Source organism: Talpa europaea, assembly GCF_964194135.1.
Source record: "Talpa europaea genome assembly, chromosome: 1".
NCBI classification, from domain to species: Eukaryota; Metazoa; Chordata; class Mammalia; order Eulipotyphla; family Talpidae; genus Talpa; species Talpa europaea.
The window spans coordinates 62,616,925-62,637,962 of NC_140073.1; the positions used below are offsets into that span (position 1 = coordinate 62,616,925).

Below are 21,038 nucleotides of genomic sequence, written 5' to 3' on the forward strand. Positions count from 1 at the left end.
ACAGCCCATGCCCCTCAGCCCCCCAGCTGGGCCCCTCTCCCAGGGACTGAGCCCGGAGGCCAAAGGAGGGAGCCCAGGGCAAGGCTGGGCGGTCGGGCCTGCAGGCCCACGTGTGAGTGGCTCAAGAGATGTTCAATAAAAGCCCATGGAGCACCGGGAGGTGTACCAGTGAGAGGACATGTTGGGGCTCAGGTGGCCAAGGCCATGGAGGCAGAGGCCGGCAAGAGAAGGATCTCTTCCAGGAGGAGTAAAACGCATGTGACCCTGCAGGACACCAGGATGACAGCTCCACTTGCAGGAAATGCTTCCATTCATTCCTCTTGTCTCATTTCCTCTCCGCCTCCCTTCTTGTTTCTCAGACTGGAGAGTTTTCCTACTTAAGCCCCACCAGCCTCTCCTCCTTGTCTGCAGGCCCTGCCGGCGGGCTGGTGGAGGTGCAGGCCAAGCTGCCTGCTCTCAGCCACTGGTTCCACCCAACGGCCAGCCTCTCCCAGCTAGGAGCAGGCTTGGGTTTGCCCTGCCATGCTGACAGGCCCTGGGGAGCCTGCCCCTGCCCTCAGCCCAGGGCCAGCCCTTGTGGACTATGGGTTTCTAGCTGGTCTTATCTCCTCTGATGGCAGAGGGGCTGGGAATAGGCCCCACCTGACAAGTCCTGCCTGCCCTGATCCTTAATGTCCGGCAGCCCCCACATCCGTGTCTACAGGGCGCTCCCTACCACCCTCCACACCACAAACCACGCAGCCTGTGTGACAGTGTTAGTAAGCCTTCATTCACTGTGCATCCCGGCGGCAGGTCTCGCGTGGCCAGGAAGGAAGACTCCTTCCTGGAGGAAAGAAATGAGCCACCTACCCGTCCTCCCTGCTCCTGGCTCCTGGCTGCCCCCCAAAACTCAGTGTGTGCCCTGAGGGGGCTGTGGGGGGTCACAGAGAGACTTAGGGGAGCCATAGCATTCCCAGGCCCAGGGTGGAACTGCCAAGGCAGGATTTCAGGAAGGAACCCTAAGTGCTGGGGGAGTAGGGTTTGTGTATGTCTGCAAATTTGTGGGGTGCAATGGTAGGACTTGCTGCCCAGCGTGGGCACAGGGATCCTCCTTAGATGAGCGAGCCTGTGGCCAAGAGATGGCAGGGCCATTCCCAGGGCACCTGGTCCTGGGGCTGGGGCAGCGGCTGACTAGGGCTGCCCGGAGGCTCTGTGCACACCGTGGGGTCGCTGGTCAAGCGCTCACAGCAGGCCCCTGCGGTGCTGGGACAGCTGGAATGGGCAAGGCTTGGAGCTGCAGCCCACCTTTGGGGCCAGGTGACACCAGGTCCCAATTTGCTCCTGTCCCTGCAGGACTTCGGACACTGGCCCCTTACACACTCACAAGCTCCAGTGCCCCTCAGTCCTGCTCACCACGCAGAAGAGAGGAGGCGGGCGGGGGAAGACAGAGGGGGAGACAGCAGAGAGAAGATGGAGGGGAGAATCCTGCGTGGAGAAAGGGAGGTAGGAGATGGGAGGGGGGCAGGCAAAGAGATGAGACAAGGCTCAAAGCAGCAGAGGGGCAGGAAGCCACCAGGCAGGAGGAGGAGAAAGGCAGCAGGCAGCAGCAGGCCTCTCAAGCGGAGTTGAGGCCCACGGACTTGGGGTGGGCCTTGCGGGAGGCCAGCTCTGACAGTTTCTTCAGTCGCTTCTTCAGTTCCAGCGGGAATTTCTCGTAGCACTTCTTACACACGGGCTTCATGTCGAACTCCACAAACTTGTTCCTGAGGAGGACGTCAGCCTTCAGGGGTGTGTGCCCCACCCACTCGGGCCAAGAAGGATCCCAGGTCCCCAGGACCAGCAGAGGCAGAGGAGTGGGCTGCCCTGGCCCTCTGCCTCCCCACCCCCTTACTTACTTCAGGGTGAGCTTGCTGTTGCAGGTGGAACAGGAAAAGCAGTTCACACACCAGGCCTTGTTGAGCGCTGACACCACTATAAGGGGCAGACAGGGGGCCTTAGCCAGCCTCACCCAGCCCAGTCACAGGCCCAGTTGTGCAAAGTGAGGACCAGCTGGGCCTACAGCTGCAGGCACCCCCACCCAGAGGGGAAGCGGGGGATGGGGGGCACAGGGACAGAGGAGCCTTACCATCACCCTCGATCACGTGACTGCAGTTGTAGCAGACATCCCCGAATAGCTGTGCACAAAGGCAGGTGTCAGAGGGGCTGTAGGCAGCTGGGTTGCCCGTCCAGGGCAAGGGGTGCAGCCTGGTCCCAGTCCCTCCCCACACCAGGCATCAGCCTATCGGGACACAGCCTCAGGCAATGAGATGAAGGCAACCTGACTCATCACAATCCCCCCCCAGGTAGGACGACTGGGTGAACAGGGTCAGCATTCCCCCCAGGAGGCTGGCCCAGGGCAGTGTCCAGGTGGCGGATGGGGGCAGATGAGCCCAGATCCCACACTGTCCTCTCTCAGCCCTCACAACGGGCGCGGGCCACAGAGTGCATTCTCACTAGCGGTCACTGAGGCCAGGTCCCCAGAGTGCAGGCACACAGGCCTGGCCTCAGCGCCCACAGTGGGCACTGACACCACTGTGAGGGGCAGACAGGGGGCCTTAGCCAGCCTCGCCCAGTCCAGTCACAGGCCCAGTTGTGCAAAGTGAGGACCAGCTGGGAACTGGCCCACACCTCCCCAGTCCACCTCCCTACCGGCTTCTTCCCTCAGCCCCACAGCCAGGCAGCCTCTCCTGTAGCTCCCGTCCAGACTTGAGGCAGGCCTGCCCACCACCCTCTTACAACTAGGCCTCACCTGGTTGTAGTGGGTCTCACAGTAGGCCAGGCCCTTCTTCTCGTAATGTCGGTGCCCCAGGAACGGCTTCTCACACTTGGCACAGACAAAATGCTGGGGGGAGAGGTGCCAGGACTGAGTAGTGACCCAGGAGACCGAGAGGAAATCAGGGCCAGCAGCAGGGAGGCCAGCATGGCGCGGGGCTAACATCTCCATGGACTAGCCCTGGGCCAGCAGACCCTGTTCCTCCCCACTGCAGGGTGACCCTGATATCCCCATCCTTACCCTGCCTGTGCTCCCCCAGCCCAAGCGTCACTTGGGCCCTCCAGGGAGGGCCGCTCCCTGGAGGCTGCGGGTCTGGCGCCCACCGGCCTCTCCTACAAGCCCGGCGTCACTGAGCAGTCTTCCCATTCAGTGAGGTTTGCTGTGCTGAGATTCCCCTCCCCAAGGGACCCCATTAAGGCCGTCCAAGGCAGAGCCGTGGGGACACACTGGCCAGGGCATTGGGGCTGCAGCCTCCCTCACCTCCACGTGCCACTGCTTGCCCAGTGCATTGACCACACGGCCCTCGATGGGCCGGCGGCAGGCTCCACAGATGGGGACGCCCATCTTGTCATGGCAAGGCAGGCAGTAGAGCTCCCCCTTCAGCTCTCGGGCCTCGGCAGTCAACTCCTTCCTGGAAGACAGAGCAGAGTCCCCAGTGAAGTCCCTGCCCTTTGCACAGGGCACCCGGGCAGGGGTCACGCCAGCCCCTCCCGCCTCCGGGAAGCTGCATCCTGAGAGGCCCCCTCTGTCCTAGCCGGGCTCCCAAGCAGCAGCTCTTTGATCTCCATCTCTTTGGGGAGGACTTCCTGTGTTCCAGACGGCCCCCAGGCACGGGACTCCCGCACAGCCCCCTCAGAAGGCAGCTTGTGTCCTACACCACCAGGGCTGCTGAGAAGCAGGTCTGTTCTCTGGACTCGCCTGACACGCCACCAGGGCGTCTGGAGGGGCGCAAAGGGATGTCCTGTAGCCCCTTCCTCCCTCCCTTCTCCCTTCTCCAACACCAGCGCCAAGCCCTCCCCCTGGCTCTCCAAGCCTCTGACTCCTTCCTCCCAACAGGCCCAGGGCCCTGGCCCTCCCTCATCCCTCACTGCCACAGTCCTAGAGAGAGGACTTTCCTGCAGCCCCGGGCTCTGTTCTAATCCACCCAGCTCCCCACTGTCTGCAGCGACCTCGCCCACCTGGGGCCTCTTGCTCCATCACTGCCCCAGGCAGTGGTCCCAGCCCATCCGCCCCTTCTCAGGGGCCTGGCAGAGCACATACCCGCAGTTGGTGCAGTTGAAGTGGTCAGGGTGGTAGGCGTCATTCTTGAACATCAGGGGCTGCTCGTCCATGACCTGGTGGCACCGCTGACAGATGTACTTGCCCAGGCCCTTGGCCTTCTCACGGTTGTGGCAAGGCCGGCACAGGTGCCTGTGGGGAGTGGGGTGGGGGTCAGCAGACCACCACTCAGCCTCGGCCTCCCAGCAGCCCAGCCACCGCCTGGAGGGGAGCGCCCCCGAACCTGGCCTGGGGCTGTAAGGAACACCTGTCAGCCTCAGGGGCCTAGGAGAGCCGCGAGCCAATCCTGGAAGACCACAGGTGTGCCCCCTAGAAGGAAGCCGCTGCACAGGAAAAAGACTAGAAGGAAGCACCCTGCATGGTGGTGCCAGCCATCTTTTCTTCCGCCTACTTTTTCTGAGCCTAGATCATCATGTGGAACAGAGTAGGCATTTCTCTGACATCCGCGAAAATGTTTTATTTTTCAAATGACTTTTCACACGTGTGAATAATCTTATAGTGATGATCCGCCTGAAGCCCCACAGCCAGCAGAGAGGCTGAGGAGCGTGGGTACACCAGGCCTGTTCACCCCTTCTTTTAGGGTCTGCCGGACAAAGAGCGACCTAAACCTCCACAGGCTCTTTCTGTCTCCGAAAACAAGCATGGCTGTGTCAGACGGAGGCCCCAAACCCAGGAACTGTCTTCACAGAGTCCTTTTTGTGAGGACCTCAGAGCAGTTTCTGATGCTGCTCCCTGCCTTGGGCAACAGCCATGGTCTCTACCGAGAGAAATCAACATGGTTTCTGTTTCCTTGGGCTGCAGAGGTGGCAGGAATCTAGATTCAAGGTCCCCAGGCAAAGACGGACAGAATCCCCAATCCATTGTTCCCTCCCACCCCAATCCACCAATATTCCTAATGTACCCTCCAATGCACAGGGAAACTTTCCAGCCCTCACCAGCCTCTCCGGCAACCCGATACCATTGTGGGGCTCCTTTCCAGGCGGGTCAGGGAGTTAGATTAACTCTCAAAGTCAGAATCCTCCAACCAGGTGGGATGGGCAGATCCTAAAGGCAGGGCAGGCCAACTCGGTGCCTGTGCCCTTTACCACAGTGCCCATCACCTGTGTATCACACTGCTCTCTGCTCGGGTTAGGTGCCCCTTAGCTACTCAGCACATGTGAAGGGCTGGGGCCTGTGGGAGCACGCAGTAAGCACTTACTAAGCCACTGGCTCCCAGCTGTGTCCACCAGACTTCATGCTCCCCACACAGGATGAGTCTGTGGTGCGGGAGCGAATGGATGGGAAGGAGAGGAAGGGAGGAAGGTGGCCAGCGCTCCCCTATCACCACATGACCCGGTCGGGACTGGAAGCCAGTCTCCTGGCCCAGCGCCCTGGCTCTCCCTACATCGTGGGCTGCAGATGTGGCCTGTGTCTACAGTTTTCCACTCTGTGACAAAGGCCATGTCCCTTTGTAGGGTAAAGAAAATATCAGGCTTTTCTGCCCTTCCGCCATCAGGATAGATGATGGATCCTTGTCCTGAATGCATGCCTGATGGCGGGCACCTGGAAGAGGGTGTGGGCATAGGTAGATGGGATTCAGCTGAGCTAAGACTGTGCTTTTAAGGGTGGCGTCACGGGGTGATGCCAGCAGCCCCAGCCAGCAGCAGCAGAACCTGAAGGAGAAGCCGACGCAGAAGCAGAGAACGCCAGAGAGCCCAGATAGAGTAAAGACTTGCTGGGGGCTGGGAGGCCTGCCAGACTCCCAGCCCCCCAGCCAGCACCCCTGCCTGCCATATGCCTGGTGAACCCCAATAAAAGACCTGCAAATCCACTGAGGACTCTGACTCCTCCTTTACCCGGTCTGCATGGGATCAGAAAACCTGCACCTGTGCCCAGTCCGGCCCTTACACCCTTTCAGAGCTGCAGGGCTTTCTCCACCCAACTCTCACCTAGGCACCCTGTCCCCCCCGGGCCCAGCCCAGCACACCAGCCATAGCAGGCCTGGGGAGGAGCCGCTCCCCCTCGTCACCCACAGTGGCCAGCTCTGGCCAGCCCACAGCCGCGGCTGGCCGTGTCTGCCAAGGACACAGCATTTATCCCACCGCCCCAGTTTTGGTGACTCCTCCCTAGGAGGCCACATTCAATCCACATGAAATAACTTTCATTTCAAAAATACAGAAATTAGCTCAAATCCCCAGGTACAATGCCCTAAAACCACTATCAGCAATCACCCCAATAGCAGAAGTGGCCTGCTCAGGGCCAGTCAGCCCCCTTGTTTCAGGCCAGCATGAGCCAGCTCTTCCAGACAACAACTCACAGAGCAGTGTGGAGGGGGCGCTGTGTGCATGCCCCTGAGCCCCAGGCAAAATGGAATTGAGGAGTCCCCCTGTCTTGAGTAAACAAACCCCAGGTGGAGATGGCTTTCTGCACAGGCCTGATCCCAGCCCCAGATCTAGAGGCAGCGTGCCGATTTCTCCCCCAGGTGAATGAAAATGGAACCTAAGAGTTCTACCCTCAGTGAACAAAACACACAAACACACAAAGCAAGAGTCTTGAAGTGACCCGTGTTGGGGTTCAAATCTGTCTCTGCCACTTCCTGGTGATTTGTCTACAGCATGTTACGTCACCTTTCTGAGCCTCAGTTTCCTCGTCCGAAAAGTGGGCAAAAATCCCAGCTGCATAGGATAGTGGGGAAAGACAAATACACTTTTCTATGTTTTAACTAAAAACACTGTAAAAGTCTTTTGAAATCAGCAGTGGTGGTTCAGATCTCCATTGCTGGGTGTATCATTTTTAGAAAAACAGGGAGAAACGAGCTTTGCTCGAATGGTCTCAAGAGCAGCCACGTGCTACATCCAATTACCCCCCAGCCTGAACGCCAACCTCAGGAGGAGACCTGGGGGCCACAGGCCAGCGAGACACAGCAGCCCTCTTCCTGGGCCTCTGTCCAGAGGAGGAGCCCGCAAGGGCCAGGGCCAGGCCTGCCGGCTGCATTGCATCCCCCCAGGCCCAGACAGCGCCCCATTATGAGGCGGCCTGCAGCTGTGCCCCATTCAAGATAAAGGCCATGATTTATCCCACAGGCCCAAATGGAGCCTAATTATACAGGGCAGGACACAAGGACCCTACAGCAAGTGTCCTGAAAGAGTCCCCTCTCATTCGACCAAGACTCCTCAGCCTCCCCCTCCCCATTCACAAGACCCCTCTACTGTGAGTGGTGTGCAGGCTTGGGAGCCCAGGCCTGTTGCCCTGGCAGCCAGCCCCTCCCTGCCCCCCCATTGGTAGGAAATTATCCTGGTCTGAAACGTCCGGTTGTGTCAGTCCCAGCCAGTCCCCCACACAGCCCGTGCCCACTCCAGGTCTTCCAGGACAGTCACACACTCAGCCTCTGTGACGCTCTGTGGCCAAGCTGGGCTGGGGTCCCCGGCCGGGACACTGGAATATTCACGATGCGGTGGCAGCAGAGACAGCCGTAGGAGTGGCCCACCACACAAGGGACCCTTGGGAATGAAGCAGCCTTTCAGGGCCAGAGGGACTGCTGCCTCCCCTCCACTCCTTAAATAGCCACCCTTCTACCACAAGGGCACGGAGCCCCGCCAGCGCGCTGCCACCACTGCTGCAGCCCACCTGCCCCTTCCGCCAGAACCAGCAGTGAGAGGTAAGGGCAGGGCCGGGTGGGGGCAGGCAGGGAGCTCAGAGGCCAACTCAGACCGGGGCAGAGACAGTGGGCCCCAGTCCCCGGGGCACCTCTCTGTGATAAGGGGATGCCCCATCAGTGACAGCTGGAATCGGTACCCACGCACCTCTCCACTCAGCCCCATGGCACAGGGAGGAAACTGTCACCACGAGCCCCCATTACAGCCCTGCCCACCCAGCCAGTCCCTCCACGGAGGCCCGAAACCTGACCCTGACCCACCGCCCCAGGCCACCCACACTGTCCAGACCCAGACGGACCTGAACAGAGCTAACCTTCCAGAAGCCACAGCACAGGCTGAGGCTCCGGGTCCCAAGGGGATGCGTGGAGAGGTGGCAAGGAAAGCATTTCAGACCACACTGCAAAAGTCAATATCCCAAAATGGGGGAGAGTAACAAAACCTCAACAAATCAGAAGCAAGTCTGAAAGAGATGGAGACTTGCTCCCCGAGAGAGCACTGTGCGTATGGCCTTTAGCCGCACACTGAAGGGTGGGGGCTGGGGGCTGCCAGGCAGGACAGAAAAAGCCAGTGCTGGCTCACCCACCCCTGATACCCTGATAGGGGCTACCCCTCCTCAGACAGGGGCCCCACGCTCAGGGTACTGCTCTGTTGTCACCATCTTGAATTTCTACCTTTTGAACTAGGGGCTACATTTCCATTTCTCATTGGGTCCCCAAATTCATGCCACCACTCCTGGGACTAGGCCCTGAGGAGCGAGGCTCGACCAAGGATAAGGAGCCCCCTCAACAGCCCCTGCTTTCCCCCACGACTGCAACTTGTGTCCCTACCCCGGACGCTGGGCTGCTGGCTTCTCTTTTGCCCCTTTGCAGCCCAGACACGAGCAGGCGTGTGGGTGCTGGAAGACAGGGCTTCCAGGGAGCCCCGAAGCTTCGCTGCAGATGAGGGTCCACATGGTAGACCCATTAAGCAGCCCAGCACACGAAAAGCAGGAGTTGGCGAGGTCTCCCTGGCCCCACCTCAGGGCTGTCGGCTGTGGGGTGTTGGGAGCAAGTTTGCTCTGGCCCTGCCGTCCTGCCCCCTTCTGCCCACACATCCCACCCCCAGGCCTGGAGAGGGAGGAAGGGTGTGTGGACATTTCCTCTCCTTTTTGGAGCGCTTGACTTCACTAAAATCAAAACAGGAATCTGTTACTCTGTCAGGGAGGCGTAGAGGAAGGTGGGGAGTACCTATCCAGAACTGAGGTTCACCGGATAACAACGGCTTGTCACCGAGGCGGGCAGGGCTGTGACCTGGGCCCCTCAGGAGTTGGGGTGAGAGAGGCCAGGGACAGGTGGCCTCTCTGGGACTGCAGACATTGGCCAAGAAAGTCTGGACAGTGTCTCTACCTGCCCTCTCCTAAAGAAAACCTGCTTTCTGGAAGTTAAACTACCCCAGCTAGTAAAATACCCCCGCTGGCCTGAGGCCCAAGTGCAGGGTTCTAAATTATAGGTCTCCAACCAAAATGGAATTGGTGGGCTGAGTCCAGAACGCTCAAGAGACCTTGGGACCTGGCCCAGCTGGCCTTCGGGCGGCAGCAGAAAAAGCAGGCCTCTGACCTCCTAGCATATTGCACCCCTGGTGGGGTATCCCTAGGAGGCAAGTGCAGGGAGGTTGGGGTGGAAGCTGCAGTCATGGGAAAACCACAAAGGACACCAGTCAGGGAGGGTCAAGGGACTACAGAGTCAGTAGGGATCACCCAGCAAGTACAGGCTGCAGAAGAGCTGGTGGGTACAGTGCTCTCAGGATCAGGGCCTGTCCGCAGCCTCATGCCCCACCCCTGCTAATCAGAGAATACTCCTGGGGAGCAGGAGGGCCCAGTTGCTCTCCCCATGGTGCTGACTCCGTCCCTCTGGTCCAAAAGAGTGGACTCTGGGACACCCTGCCCTAGGCCTCCATTGCTGGGGAGGAGCACAATGGAAGCTGGTCCAGCCACAGCCTGGCTAACTCCAAGCCCTGGTTTGGTTTTAGCTTTATACTGAAATGCAGAGACCCTCTGACATATGCCCACCCACAGGTACACACAGGAGCTGCCCCCAGGAGCCCCTGACAAGTGCTAAGCACAGAGCAGTGCCTTCCTCAATTTAAAGGTCAGTTGGGACTGAAGGCTTCGGAGGGCTCACTTATCTGCACAGTGGCCACTCGCCACTTGTGCCCACTCACCAGTCCCAGGGTCCCTGGGACCCGTCTGCTTGTTCCCTCCAGGCTCATCTCCTTGCTGTGCTCCCGGCTGCAGCATGAATGGCCTTGCAGTGGCCCCCCCAGGTCTGATTGCCAACTCCTCCCTGGCCAGCAGCGAGCAATGCAGCCAGGAGACACCAGTGGAGAACGTTCTCTTCGCCTCCTTCTACCTCCTGGACTTCATCCTGGCTTTTGTTGGCAATGCCCTGGCCTTGTGGCTTTTCATCCGGGACCACAAGTCAGGTACCCCAGCCAACGTGTTCCTGATGCATCTGGCCGTGGCCGACTTGTCCTGTGTACTGGTCCTGCCCACACGCCTGGTCTACCACTTCTCTGGGAACCACTGGCCATTCGGAGAAATCCCATGCCGACTCACCGGCTTCCTCTTCTACCTCAACATGTACGCCAGCATCTACTTCCTCACCTGCATCAGCGCTGACCGCTTCCTGGCCATCGTGCACCCAGTCAAGTCCCTCAAGCTCCGCCGGCCTCTCTATGCCCACTTGGCCTGCGCCTTCCTCTGGGTGGTAGTGGCCGTGGCCATGGCCCCGCTGCTGGTGAGCCCGCAGACGGTGCAGACCAACCACACGGTCATCTGCCTGCAGCTGTACCGGGAAAAGGCCTCCCACCATGCCCTCGTGTCCCTGGCCGTGGCCTTCACCTTCCCGTTTGTTACCACGGTCACCTGCTACCTGCTGATCATCCGCAGCCTGCGGCAAGGGCCTCGTGTGGAGAAGCGTCTCAAGAACAAGGCGGTGCGCATGATCGCCATGGTGCTGGCCATCTTCCTGGTGTGCTTCGTGCCCTACCACGTCAACCGCTCCGTGTACGTACTGCACTACCAGGGCAGCGGCACCTCGTGCGCCACGCAGCGCATCCTGGCCCTGGGAAACCGCATCACCTCCTGCCTCACCAGCCTCAATGGAGCGCTCGACCCCATCATGTATTTCTTTGTGGCTGAGAAGTTCCGAGACGCCCTTTGCAACTTACTCTGTGGCAAGAGGCTCTCGGGCCCAGCCCCCAGCTTTGAAGGGAAAACCAACGAGAGTTCCCTGAGTGCCAGATCAGAGCTGTGAGCCCCAGGCGTCCCCACCAGCCGCAGACAGTCACAGCAGGCCAGCTCCCGCTCAGACTCATCCAGGGGAAGTCCACCTTCTCCCCAGTAGGCCCTGAGGAAAGAACCCGAAATCGCAGCAGGTCGCTGCCACTCCCTCAGTGCAGACCCCTAAGAACAGAGACTTCCTGCCCCTGCAGGAGGCGTGGGCCCTGCTCACTGTCAGCAGCTGAGATTCTCTGACTTCACCCAGCAGCAGGGGCACAAGGGGCCAGAGGCACAATTCCTGAACAATGAGAGTCTTTCTTTCCCAAGTGCTGCCTGCTGGACTCCCAGACTCCCTTCTGCTGCAGACACGCAGCATGGAGCCCTGCAGAAGGAGCCCCAGATGCAGCTACAAATGCCCCGGGAGAAGAGCCGAAGAGTGGGCCTCGGCGAAGGAAGGAAGGGTGTCCAAATAGCTCCTTTGAACACCGTTGTGGTGCCTTTGCAGAAGACCTCTGGGTGTAGGGAGCATGCACTCCACATCACAGCTCAACACTGTAAATGTATTTCAGGATGGTCACCAGGTGACACCCAGAAAACGGAGTCCATGGGACGCATCAATGCACGGCTGCATTCGTCGACCCTCCTGCTATAAACCCCATGCAAACCTGCTGTGGTGGAAGCATCCCCAGAGCGTCTGAGCCCTGACCGGAGTCCTCTGGGCGTCGGATGGGCAAGCAGCATGGCGGACAGTAATGGGGAGCCGAGATCTGTCACCACCTCAGGAAGCCTGAACTGGGGCACAGGGCCTGGCAGACTCAACAGGGCCCTCACCCCACCCCTCCTAAGAGGCCTCTGCCAGCCTCACTGGCCAAGCTGGGAGCTGCTTCACTTCCTGGTGGGGTCACAGAATAGCTGCCCCCTTTTTGCGCTTGACAGGACAGATCATAAACAAAACCGGACTTTGAGACTGCGGGCCACTGTGTTTGGTGAACACAACACCCTTCCCAGCAGCTCTCCCTTCACCCCAAGACCGGTAACATGGACGAGAAAGCCGCAGCTCTGATGGCCTGGAGCACACCTGCCCAGGGCCCTCTGAGTTTCTGCAAGGGGGGCTGCAGAGCTCCCCTTGGCTGGCGGGGAGGGACCTCTAAAGGACCTGTGTCAGGTTTCACTTTCTTGAGTGCCTCCAGGCTTTCTCAGCAAAGTTGGGGGGCTTGCGGGGTGGGTGGAGGTGCTGTGTGAGCTGGGGCCCAGGAAGGGCAGCACCATCTCAGTCCCTCACCCACAGGCGACCCACATGCTTCCCACCCCCACACTGTCTGCACCCATAGCCTCTCATTTAAGCAACTGCCACACAGGCTCCTGCTGAGTGCCCTGAAGAGCCAAGACAGACACAAGGCCAGGAGGGCCAGGCAAATGGACGCCATCACCGTGGCTGCATCAGGAAGGAGCGAGGGGCACAGCAGAACAGGACGGCAGGTGCCCCGATAGGAGAGGGTGCGGGACTCAGACAGTAACAAGGATGTTCCCAGGGAGACCAGCAGTGCAGTCAGGGGAACGGGGTGTCAGGTGGGGCCGGCTGCATCTGAGATGCCAGGGGGCGCTGGGCAGAGATGGCAGGTGGGCAGAGGCATGTCCTGAGCGGGAAGCCTGGCTCAGCCAGCTCAGACATGCCCTCCAGGCCCCTGGGACCCTGCACGGGCACAAAGGCAGCGGAGGGATGTTTGGGGAAGCTAAGCCTGAAGAGAAGAGGGACAGGGACGGCCAGGAGGCAGGAGGAAAGCGCGAGAACACAGGGTCCTGGTCCCTGGAGAGGAGACACTGCAGTAAAGAGGGGACGCCATGGAAAGCTGCTGAGAGGTCAGGGGAGTATCTAGCAGTGACCGTTGGGCCCGGCATGTGGGGGTCATGGGATCCTGAGCAGACTGGGCTGGGGGTTGCCAGCAGGTATGCCTGATGCGCGGTCACAGAGAATCACTGGGAGGAAGGCCTGAACCCTCGGCCCTGGAGGAAGGAGAAGGAGCCCAGAAGCAGCACAGCCTGGCTCCAGGAGTTGGCGGGGTGAGCAGGGATGCAGCCCTGTGGCAGAGGCTGGGGCTGGAATGGGGGCAGGGAGTGGCAGGGGAGGTCATCCCTGTGGGGGCTGGGGTGTAGCTCAAGGGGAGTAGGAAGAGTGAGGAGAAAAGAGCAAGTCTTCTAGGGAGGTAGGAATGTACCCTAGTCAGGAACTGGGCACTAAGTGCCAGGAGGGCCACGCCCCTGAATTGAAGAGTGTATTGGGGGCCTGGTTAAGTGATTTCTTTCCAGGGCATTCAGCCCGGCTGTGAGGAGAGAGGTGGCTGCTGGGGTCAGCAGTGTGGCGCGGCTGGCTTGCGTGCAAGCTCCTTATCCAGGGCATCTAAGGGCTTCCGTTCCACTGCCCCCCTCCATGCTGTCTGCCTGCTCCTGGGAGCATCCACAGCCTGGGGTGGGCCCTGGCTCATCACCCCTTCTCCCTGCACCCTCATTCCTCACCCAATGACAGGCTGGGGTTCTGCCTGCTTGCAGGGACGTGGCATTGGCCCCAAAGCCCAAGGGACCTGCACTCAGAGAATGCATCTGCGGCGAGGGCTCTCCTCCCCGTGGGCCACCTCACCTGCCCGCGTTCCTTACAAAGCCCAGGTCAGCCAGCTCTGCATCACACAGCTCGCAGCGGAAGCATCCGGGGTGCCAGTTGTTGTTCATGGCCTTGATGACACGGCCAATGATGAATTCACCTGGAAGAGAGAGACCTGCTCGCCTGAGGGGGGCCAGCGCCCCCTCCCCGTGCCACCCACACTGATGCTCCCTGGCCCGGGGCCTCTCCCATAGCTGGGCAAGCACTGCCTGCAGGGGTCTGAGGCTGGTGTTCAGAGACACCGGGTGCCATGCCCTCCCCCTCTTTCCCCGGGCACGGAGGCTGTGCAGGCACCAGTCCTTACCGCAGGATCCACAGCACGGAGCGAACAGCATCTGGAAGTCGTGTTCACAGTACTTCCGGCCTTCGAACTGCAAATGGACTCAGCAGAGGAAGGTTTCAAGTCACACATCATAACGCTGCCCGCTGCTGCCACACTGCTCTTTGTGGCGTCAGGCTCTGCCCTCAGGGAGGCCAGACATACACTCTACTTGGAGCAACTGTTATTGCCACCGGAGAGGCTCACCTCCACCCTCCCTCCAGAGAGGGCTTCCTGGAGGAGGCGAAAGGAGGAGCAAGGCAGCACAGGCGAGGTCCCGAGAGAGGGTACTCCAGACAGGAGCAGCAGGTGCGAGTTCTGGAGACGGGAGGGAACTGACCCGTCTGACCTGGGGACAGTGTCAAGTGAGGGCCTGAACTGAAGCTGGGCGCTCGGCAAGGCCAGCCACTGTTTGCAGGAGCTCATGGCCCTGCTGGTTCCAGAAGCAAGTCAATTGCTGAGGCCGGGGACTTAGGCGGGATCAAGTCTGGATTACACGAGTCCCTCCGCCCTGCTTCCTGTTTCTGCTCTGAGAAGTCCACTTCCCCTCAGACACCACACAAGACCGGGGGAAGGGAGACAGGAGGGGGGGGGGGCACAAACAGTGTGGGGGACCCTCAGGGAGGGCACCACCTATGGTCAGCAGGAGCCAGTGTGGACACCAGTCGGGCAGCTGCTGAGCCTTCTGTCTGGGCAATAATGGGCCTCGACTGGCCAAAGTGTGACCCAAGCCTGCCTTTGCTCTTTGCCTTTGACAACGTTTATTTTATTTTTAAAAATGTGGTTTTCCCCTGTAAAATGCAATTTTTTTAGGCTTAACAGATACAGTCCTACCCAATGGCCCATAGAGACAGGGGTTTAAATTCATTCAGCAGTGAGTATTTCCTGAGTACCTACTGTGTGCCAGCATTTGTCTGGATACCTCTGGGCCTGCCCACTGCCTCCAGGTGGGGCAGCATTCGCCAGGAGGCACCCCAAGGAGCACTTGCTCCGAATACTCAGTCAGATCCCACTCCCACCAGCCAGCAGCTACTGCCAGCAGCTCCACCTTTGAAGTCTACAATCACCACCAAGACCAGCCACTAGGGCTGTGCCCTACAAGCGGCTCCTGGTGGGGAGGGGCTGGCTTGCAGCATCTGCCAATCTCTACAACAGCATGAATTCTCCCACATGACAACAGCAATGGGCTTGAGAAGAGACTGAGGGAGCCACCACTTGCATTTTCCACCCCTAAGGTACGATGAATAGAAGAAACCTCAAGGGCATAGATAACAGTAACATGTAGTGAAATAAATAGGCAGTGAGAGGTTTGAGCATTTGTTACCGTCTTTGAATAAAGTTTTACCTCTTTGTATGTTTATATCATCTACTTTACAGCAGCCCTCTTAACAACCAACTTGGGAGTGTGAAAACTATGCGCTTGTGTGTGTGGGTCAACCTCGGCCCCTTCACCTTCACTGCAATCATCCGGCTTCCAGACCCACCTGTTCCCCTAGCTCTGTCTTGGTCTCCTATCCCCACCTACTGTCCCCTCAGCACAGCAACCGAATGCTCCTGTTCAAATGTGACTACGATCCGTGCCCCGCCACACCTCCCAGCGTGAAAACCTAAGGCCCGACACGGGCCCACTGAGTCCAACAAAGTTCCCTTAGGCTGCCCCTCTCCTGTCGCTCCCCTTCCACCACTCCTGCCTCAGCTGCTCCTCAAATTGCCCACACAACCTCACCTCAGGGCCTTCGCACTTGCTGTGCCCTCTCCTAAGAGTTTGTCCTGCAGACACAAACATGCCCTATGCATATCCTTCAGGTCTGCTCAGAAGTTACTCCCCTCATGCCCTCCTCCTTGCAGAGTCCTTATAACCAAGGTCCTTAGCACCAGCCCACAGCCCACAAGTTCATTGTGTCTAATGTGTGATCCCCTGAGAGGGAGTCATCAGGGCTGAGTCTTTGGGCCCCAGGACCTCCCAGAATCCACCCAGAGGAGACCAGATGACCAGTGACCCCCCCCCTTCAGCACCACAGCCAGCAGAGGAGCCCCTCTTATCTCACAGGAGAGGGACGGGCCAAGGTTCTGAGCTGGCAGGAGCAGAACTCAGCTCAAGGCCTGGCATGACTGCCCCATCAGGGCGCAGGCTCCTAGAGGTAGACGCTGGGCCGGCTCAGGAGCTTGGGCTCCAAGAAGGCAGCCAGCAAGGGCCCTGGCAGCACCCTTACCTCGTAGAAGAGTCCCTCTGGGAATGGCCGGAAGCACTGGGCACACACAAAGCAGTGCTCATGGTACAGCTCCCCATTGCTGTTGACGATCCGCTCGGCGGGGGTGAAGCGGGCCTGGCAGCGCTGGCAGACGGCGTTGGCCAAGGCATTGGACATGTTGCTGGTGGGGGAGAAGGAAGGGGAAGGTCAAGATGGGGCAGTGCTGAACAGACACAGCTACTCCCTTAAGATTAACATGTTTTCCATGGTAAGGAAAATCACTCTCCTCACCCCATGACCACCTTGGCACCAAGCTATGTGACACCAGCTCAGGTGACCTGCAAAGCTGCTTCCAAGTGCCAGTGCATGCCAAGGCTGCAGGTGCATTTCCACATGGCAAAACCCACCATGTATCTCCACTTTACAGATGGACAAGGCAAGGCCTGGAGAGGGATGACCTTCCGGAGGACTACAGTGGGCAGAGGCAAAGCCTCAGTTAGAAAGTAGCATCCCCACCCCCCGACTCTGAAGCCCTGTTATTCCAGAGCACTCTTCCCTGGAGGTCTCAGACAGGTGAGGGCCATGCAGGACTGACCCTTTCCCTCCAGGCCCAAGCTCCTCACTGCAGGAAGGACCATAATCATGGCTGTGGTGACGGGTCACAGGTGGGCTGGATGAAGGACACACGAAAGCGCTGGGTACACACCCACAAGGACAGCATTGTGCTTGTCAATGATTTGGCTCCCAGGCTGCTCAGCCTTCACTGGGCCGAGCTATACCTTGAGGGTTGGTAGTTGCCTTAGCGCCTTCTCGTGTCTCCCAACACCCCTTCTCAGAGACTAGAGTCTCGGGTACAGAGATATCCAGGCATAGGTGAGCAAGTCTGGATCCACTCTTAGGCACTCCGCACCCCTGCCTTCCAGGTGAGAGCAGGGCTCAGAGTGCTGGAGTAATTTGCCCAAGCGCACACAGCAGATAACAGAGTCCAGGTTGGACCCAGATGAGTCAGACTTCAGTGGCTCTTTCCTCTCCATTATGAAGGAGTTTCAAAATCACCTGTCCCCCAAAAAAGATGCAGCACCTTATCATGGAGGAGGTGGGAGTGAATCTTTGGGATGAGAGCAGGGTGTGGAGCAAATTTCCTTATCCATGGTGGAAGACTGCTGTCCCTGGGGTAAGGGTGGCCCTTCTAGAAGGAGCAGAATCCAAACAGAACAACTGCACGAAATTATCCACACTGACCAGACTGGCACCCCTGCAGCCCAGGATCCTGAGGCCTGGCCCAGAGAAGTTGGGTCGGGTATCTTTTTAGCCTGTTCTGTCCCCCCGCCCCCCGGAATTGAATCCCATCCCTCCCTCACTGTGGGGGCATGAGGAGTGAACAAGGCTCCTGGAGGGGTGCTGGTGTCGCAAGCAGGACGAGCCAGGGGCAGGAAAGGGCTCTGTGTCTCTGGGCCTAGGGAGAGGTGTGGGGGTGCTCTAAGGGGGCGTTGCTGCTGCATGGAGACAGACTGGAAGCTGGGCAGGGGCATGATGGCAAGAATTCCTCCACACCCTCCTGGGGGCTGCATGTGGCAGGGCCCGAGCCCCAAGGCTTTTCAGTGAGTCTTACCCGGCCTGCTAGACTTCTGCAAGGCCCAACTTGATCTCAGGCAGCTTTAGGACCAAAGCCCTTCCCCCTTCCAGCCCATGTGTCCGTGTAGGAGAAAGGAAGCAGGAGATAGGCAGAAGGGACAGGGAGAGCCCAACACAGAAGGGGGCTCTGCACAGCGGCCCCACCTGCCCCTGTCCAGCCCCGCTCCCGCTTGTCTGCACAAGAAGGGCCAGCAAGGACGGAGGACTGGCCCCTGAGCTGCCCGCCATACTCAGCTGGGTGGGGCTTGTCCACACAGTCATGGTTTCCTGCCAGAGAACAGAACGACCTGGAGGCCCTTTCCTTGCAAGGCACACGCCCACCCAGAGTGGGGAGGAAGTTCACTGAGGCGGGAGCCGCCCCGACAGGCCGGGAGGCACCAGAAGTCAAAAGGAAATCCTGTGACTCTGGGCCTGGAATTCCCCACCCAAAGGACCTGGAAAGTGAAGCCAGACAAGGATTCAAGTCCAGCCCCAGGCTTTTGGATTGCTTCCGAGACCCAGGCCTCCGGCCCCTGGCCAAGGGAGCTTACTGCATGCCCACCTGCCGGCACCCCGTCTTTGCCAGTGTTCGGGGGTGCACCCACAGCCCCCGTGTCCTCTGGCGGTCAGTTGGGCTGATCCAACCCTCTCGGCTGCCACTGGTGGGTTGCACCCTCTACCAAAGTGTCCCTCCCTGTGGCCCTCCACCTCCGCATCCACTCCCAGCTTCGTGCACAGACTATTGCACTCGCCTGAGTTTCTCTGCTCAAAGTTACCACGTTTTCCTGCTGGGACCAGGACAAGCACTACCCCACGGCAGCCCCGCCACACCCCTTTCCTCCTCTGCCTGCTTGTCTCCCGTGGTCACCACAGCAACCAGCCCCTGAGGAGCAGAGCTGGTCTTTGTCCAGTTCCCTGACTGGGTCCCTGGGGTATCAGGTCGAAGACTTCGCCATCCATCCCCACATAGCTCACGCAGCCCTGGACCGGGCAGGTAGGGGTGACCACCTACCTCCCACCCCTTCTGACCCCCCCCCCAGCTCCTCCTGACACTGCCGACCCCTGACACTGTTCCTCCTGGCCACACCTCAGGTCCCTGGGCTGTGGTGGGCACCGAACAGGTCAATGTGGGCATTTTTGTGCAGTGGAGTAGAACTCCTTGGGCAGCTGGACCCCCAGCTCTTCTCCGAGCCGCTTCTCCGAGGAACACAACCACTTGGACTCACTGGGACAGGCAAGTAAAAGTGCTCAGCCACTGACCCACAACCCCAGCAGGGACAGGCCACTGTCTCCTGCAGGGGAGGCAGTGAGAGAAACTGGGGGTCTCAGCTCACACTCCACATTAGAATCCCGAGAGCCCCTGTCATCAGCTGCAGAACCCAGGAAAGAGGTAGGTTTCCCCGGGCCTCGTTTCCTCCACTGCGTGGAGGAGCCCGGGAGCAGCAGCAGCGGCCTCTGGGAGCTGAGATGGAGAGCTCAACACACATGGAGCTCGCGCCTGGGGACAGGCAGGCTGTAGGCTGAATAAAGAGCTGTTGTTTTCCCACAACTCTGGAACCTTCCAGAATGCTTCCACCGCAGTGCAGTCCAGGACAAGTCAATAGGCTGCCTGTGCTCCCTGGAGAGCGCAAAGCTGGGAGACAAGGACATTCCACACCCTCCTTCACACATTCCAGCCAAGAGTAGGGAGCACAGAGCCTGCTCAGCTGCTCTGCAGAGGTACCCCACCGCCCAGCCAGACACACACGCCACCAAGGGCAGGCCCAGCTTCCTAGAAGCCAAACCCCAGAGCCAGGGGAGCGCATACCACCTGTGCCCCACCCCACCCCAGCACCCCAAATGCTCTGTCTTCATAGTCAACACAAGTCAATTTGTTGCAAGATGTCACTAAGCCAAAAGTTCACAGAAAAATTAAGGTGATAATCAAGCAGCATATGAACATCTGCACACCCATGCCAGGGACTGTCCCAACACCTGACCTTCCGTCGCAGGCCCACACACTCCTCACCTCCTGGGTGTGCTCCTGCGCGGTATCCTCAACGTGGAATTTCTCCGGCATGGCCTCTGGCCCACCAATACCCTCATCACCGCTCCCTGCACCATACTCACTCCAGAGAGGTCCCGGGTCGCTCAGGGGTCGGCCAGTGAGGGATCCCACTCAAGAACTGCCACACTCAGGTGAGTTACTTGGCCTCCAGGGCCTCGGGCTCCACACTGAGCAATGAGCCTGTCCGCCCCCACACAGTGCCCAAGGCCATGAGGGGCCTGCAATGCCGTGTGCTAGTTCGTAAGCCAACCTGGAGTACACAAGGTATTGCAGGGGTGCCGCTCTGCAGCCTCTGTTCCCCACTCCCCGCTCGACGCCTCCCTCTTTCTCCAGACATCTGTGACAGCCTCAGTCCTCGCTGTCCTGCAGAAGGCTGGGCTGGCCGCCGGCACACGGTGAGTCCGGGGCTGGAGGCAGCAGACTCCCTTTCCTCCCTGACTCCTGTGGCTGCTGTTTTCTGTCTCCTCCCCAGCCCCCTATCCCCCGCCAACCTCCTCATCTGGGGGCCTCACCTGTCACTTCTCTGCCAGTGATCCTGAACCCACAGCCCTCACTGCTCTTTTTCCAACGTCCTGCTGGAGCTTTTCGCCCAGAGGCACCCTATGAGAGCGCGACCCTCCCCTCCAGCTCCTGAGGTGGGCCGGTGGCAGCACCCCCAGCCACGCACCCTCCCCCGCCTCCCCATCCAGGTGAGACAGCCCCGGAACCCCACAAAGCGTCTCTCCCAGCCCAAAGGAGGCCTCCATGGTTCGCCCACACCGTGGGATAAAATAGTTCAGGCTTCAGGGTGACCCCAGCGCGGGTTCACCTCATAGACGGGCAGTTTGGGGAACCAGTGAGATCCAATAGGCTCCTGGCTCCCTCTGTAAAGTGGTAATAAATGAACCCGTCTGACAGTGCCCCCTGCTCTGTGCCCAAGGACTGTGGGTCACAGGTGACGTCAAGCCCTGCCCCCACTGTTTCAGGCCCCCCAGGCTCTGTCCCGGGACCTGAGCCGCTGCTGCTGGGGAAGGACTGGGCAGCTGATCCAAGAAAGGCCTGCAGCTGCCGCCTTCCGGTCATTGTCCCTCTGCCCTCCCCACCCCCTGTCCCTGGCCACCTACCCGGGCGTGGGGGGCGGGGGGCTCTGCCGGTGCTGGCGCCTCCGGTACAGCCCCGAAGCAGCCAGTGCCCCCAGACGTGTGGCCATGGCAAAACTGCCTCCTGCTCTCACGGGGCTCCCGCCTGGGGGCAACCACCCCAGCCTT

The 21,038-nt window shown here is 59.6% G+C and overlaps 2 protein-coding genes across 3 annotated transcripts; one reads left to right on the forward strand and one right to left on the reverse strand.

Moving 5' to 3' along the window:
* Window positions 1-1,267: 1,267 nt before the first annotated feature.
* LIMS2 (LIM zinc finger domain containing 2) lies at window positions 1,268-20,980 on the reverse strand (the record flags this gene model as incomplete). 2 transcript variants are annotated; one of them, XM_084240892.1, is made up of 10 exons in its annotated part: window positions 1,268-1,742; window positions 1,875-1,950; window positions 2,105-2,153; window positions 2,768-2,860; window positions 3,272-3,422; window positions 4,052-4,201; window positions 13,599-13,719; window positions 13,924-13,990; window positions 16,152-16,311; window positions 20,895-20,980. In XM_084240892.1, the coding sequence occupies 10 exons, from the start codon at window positions 20,978-20,980 to the stop codon at window positions 1,595-1,597; spliced, it is 1,101 nt and encodes a 366-aa protein (XP_084097018.1). In that variant the 3' UTR covers window positions 1,268-1,594. The 2 variants fall into 2 exon arrangements, with proteins under 2 accessions (XP_084097018.1, XP_084097017.1); XM_084240891.1 differs by having other exon boundaries at window positions 13,599-13,742; window positions 13,914-13,990.
* GPR17 (G protein-coupled receptor 17) lies at window positions 7,556-10,997 on the forward strand (the record flags this gene model as incomplete). Its single annotated transcript, XM_084247077.1, has 2 exons — window positions 7,556-7,706; window positions 9,913-10,997. Exon 2 carries the CDS (start codon window positions 9,978-9,980, stop codon window positions 10,995-10,997), a length of 1,020 nt encoding a protein of 339 aa, XP_084103203.1. The 5' UTR covers window positions 7,556-7,706; window positions 9,913-9,977.
* Window positions 20,981-21,038: the final 58 nt, after the last annotated feature.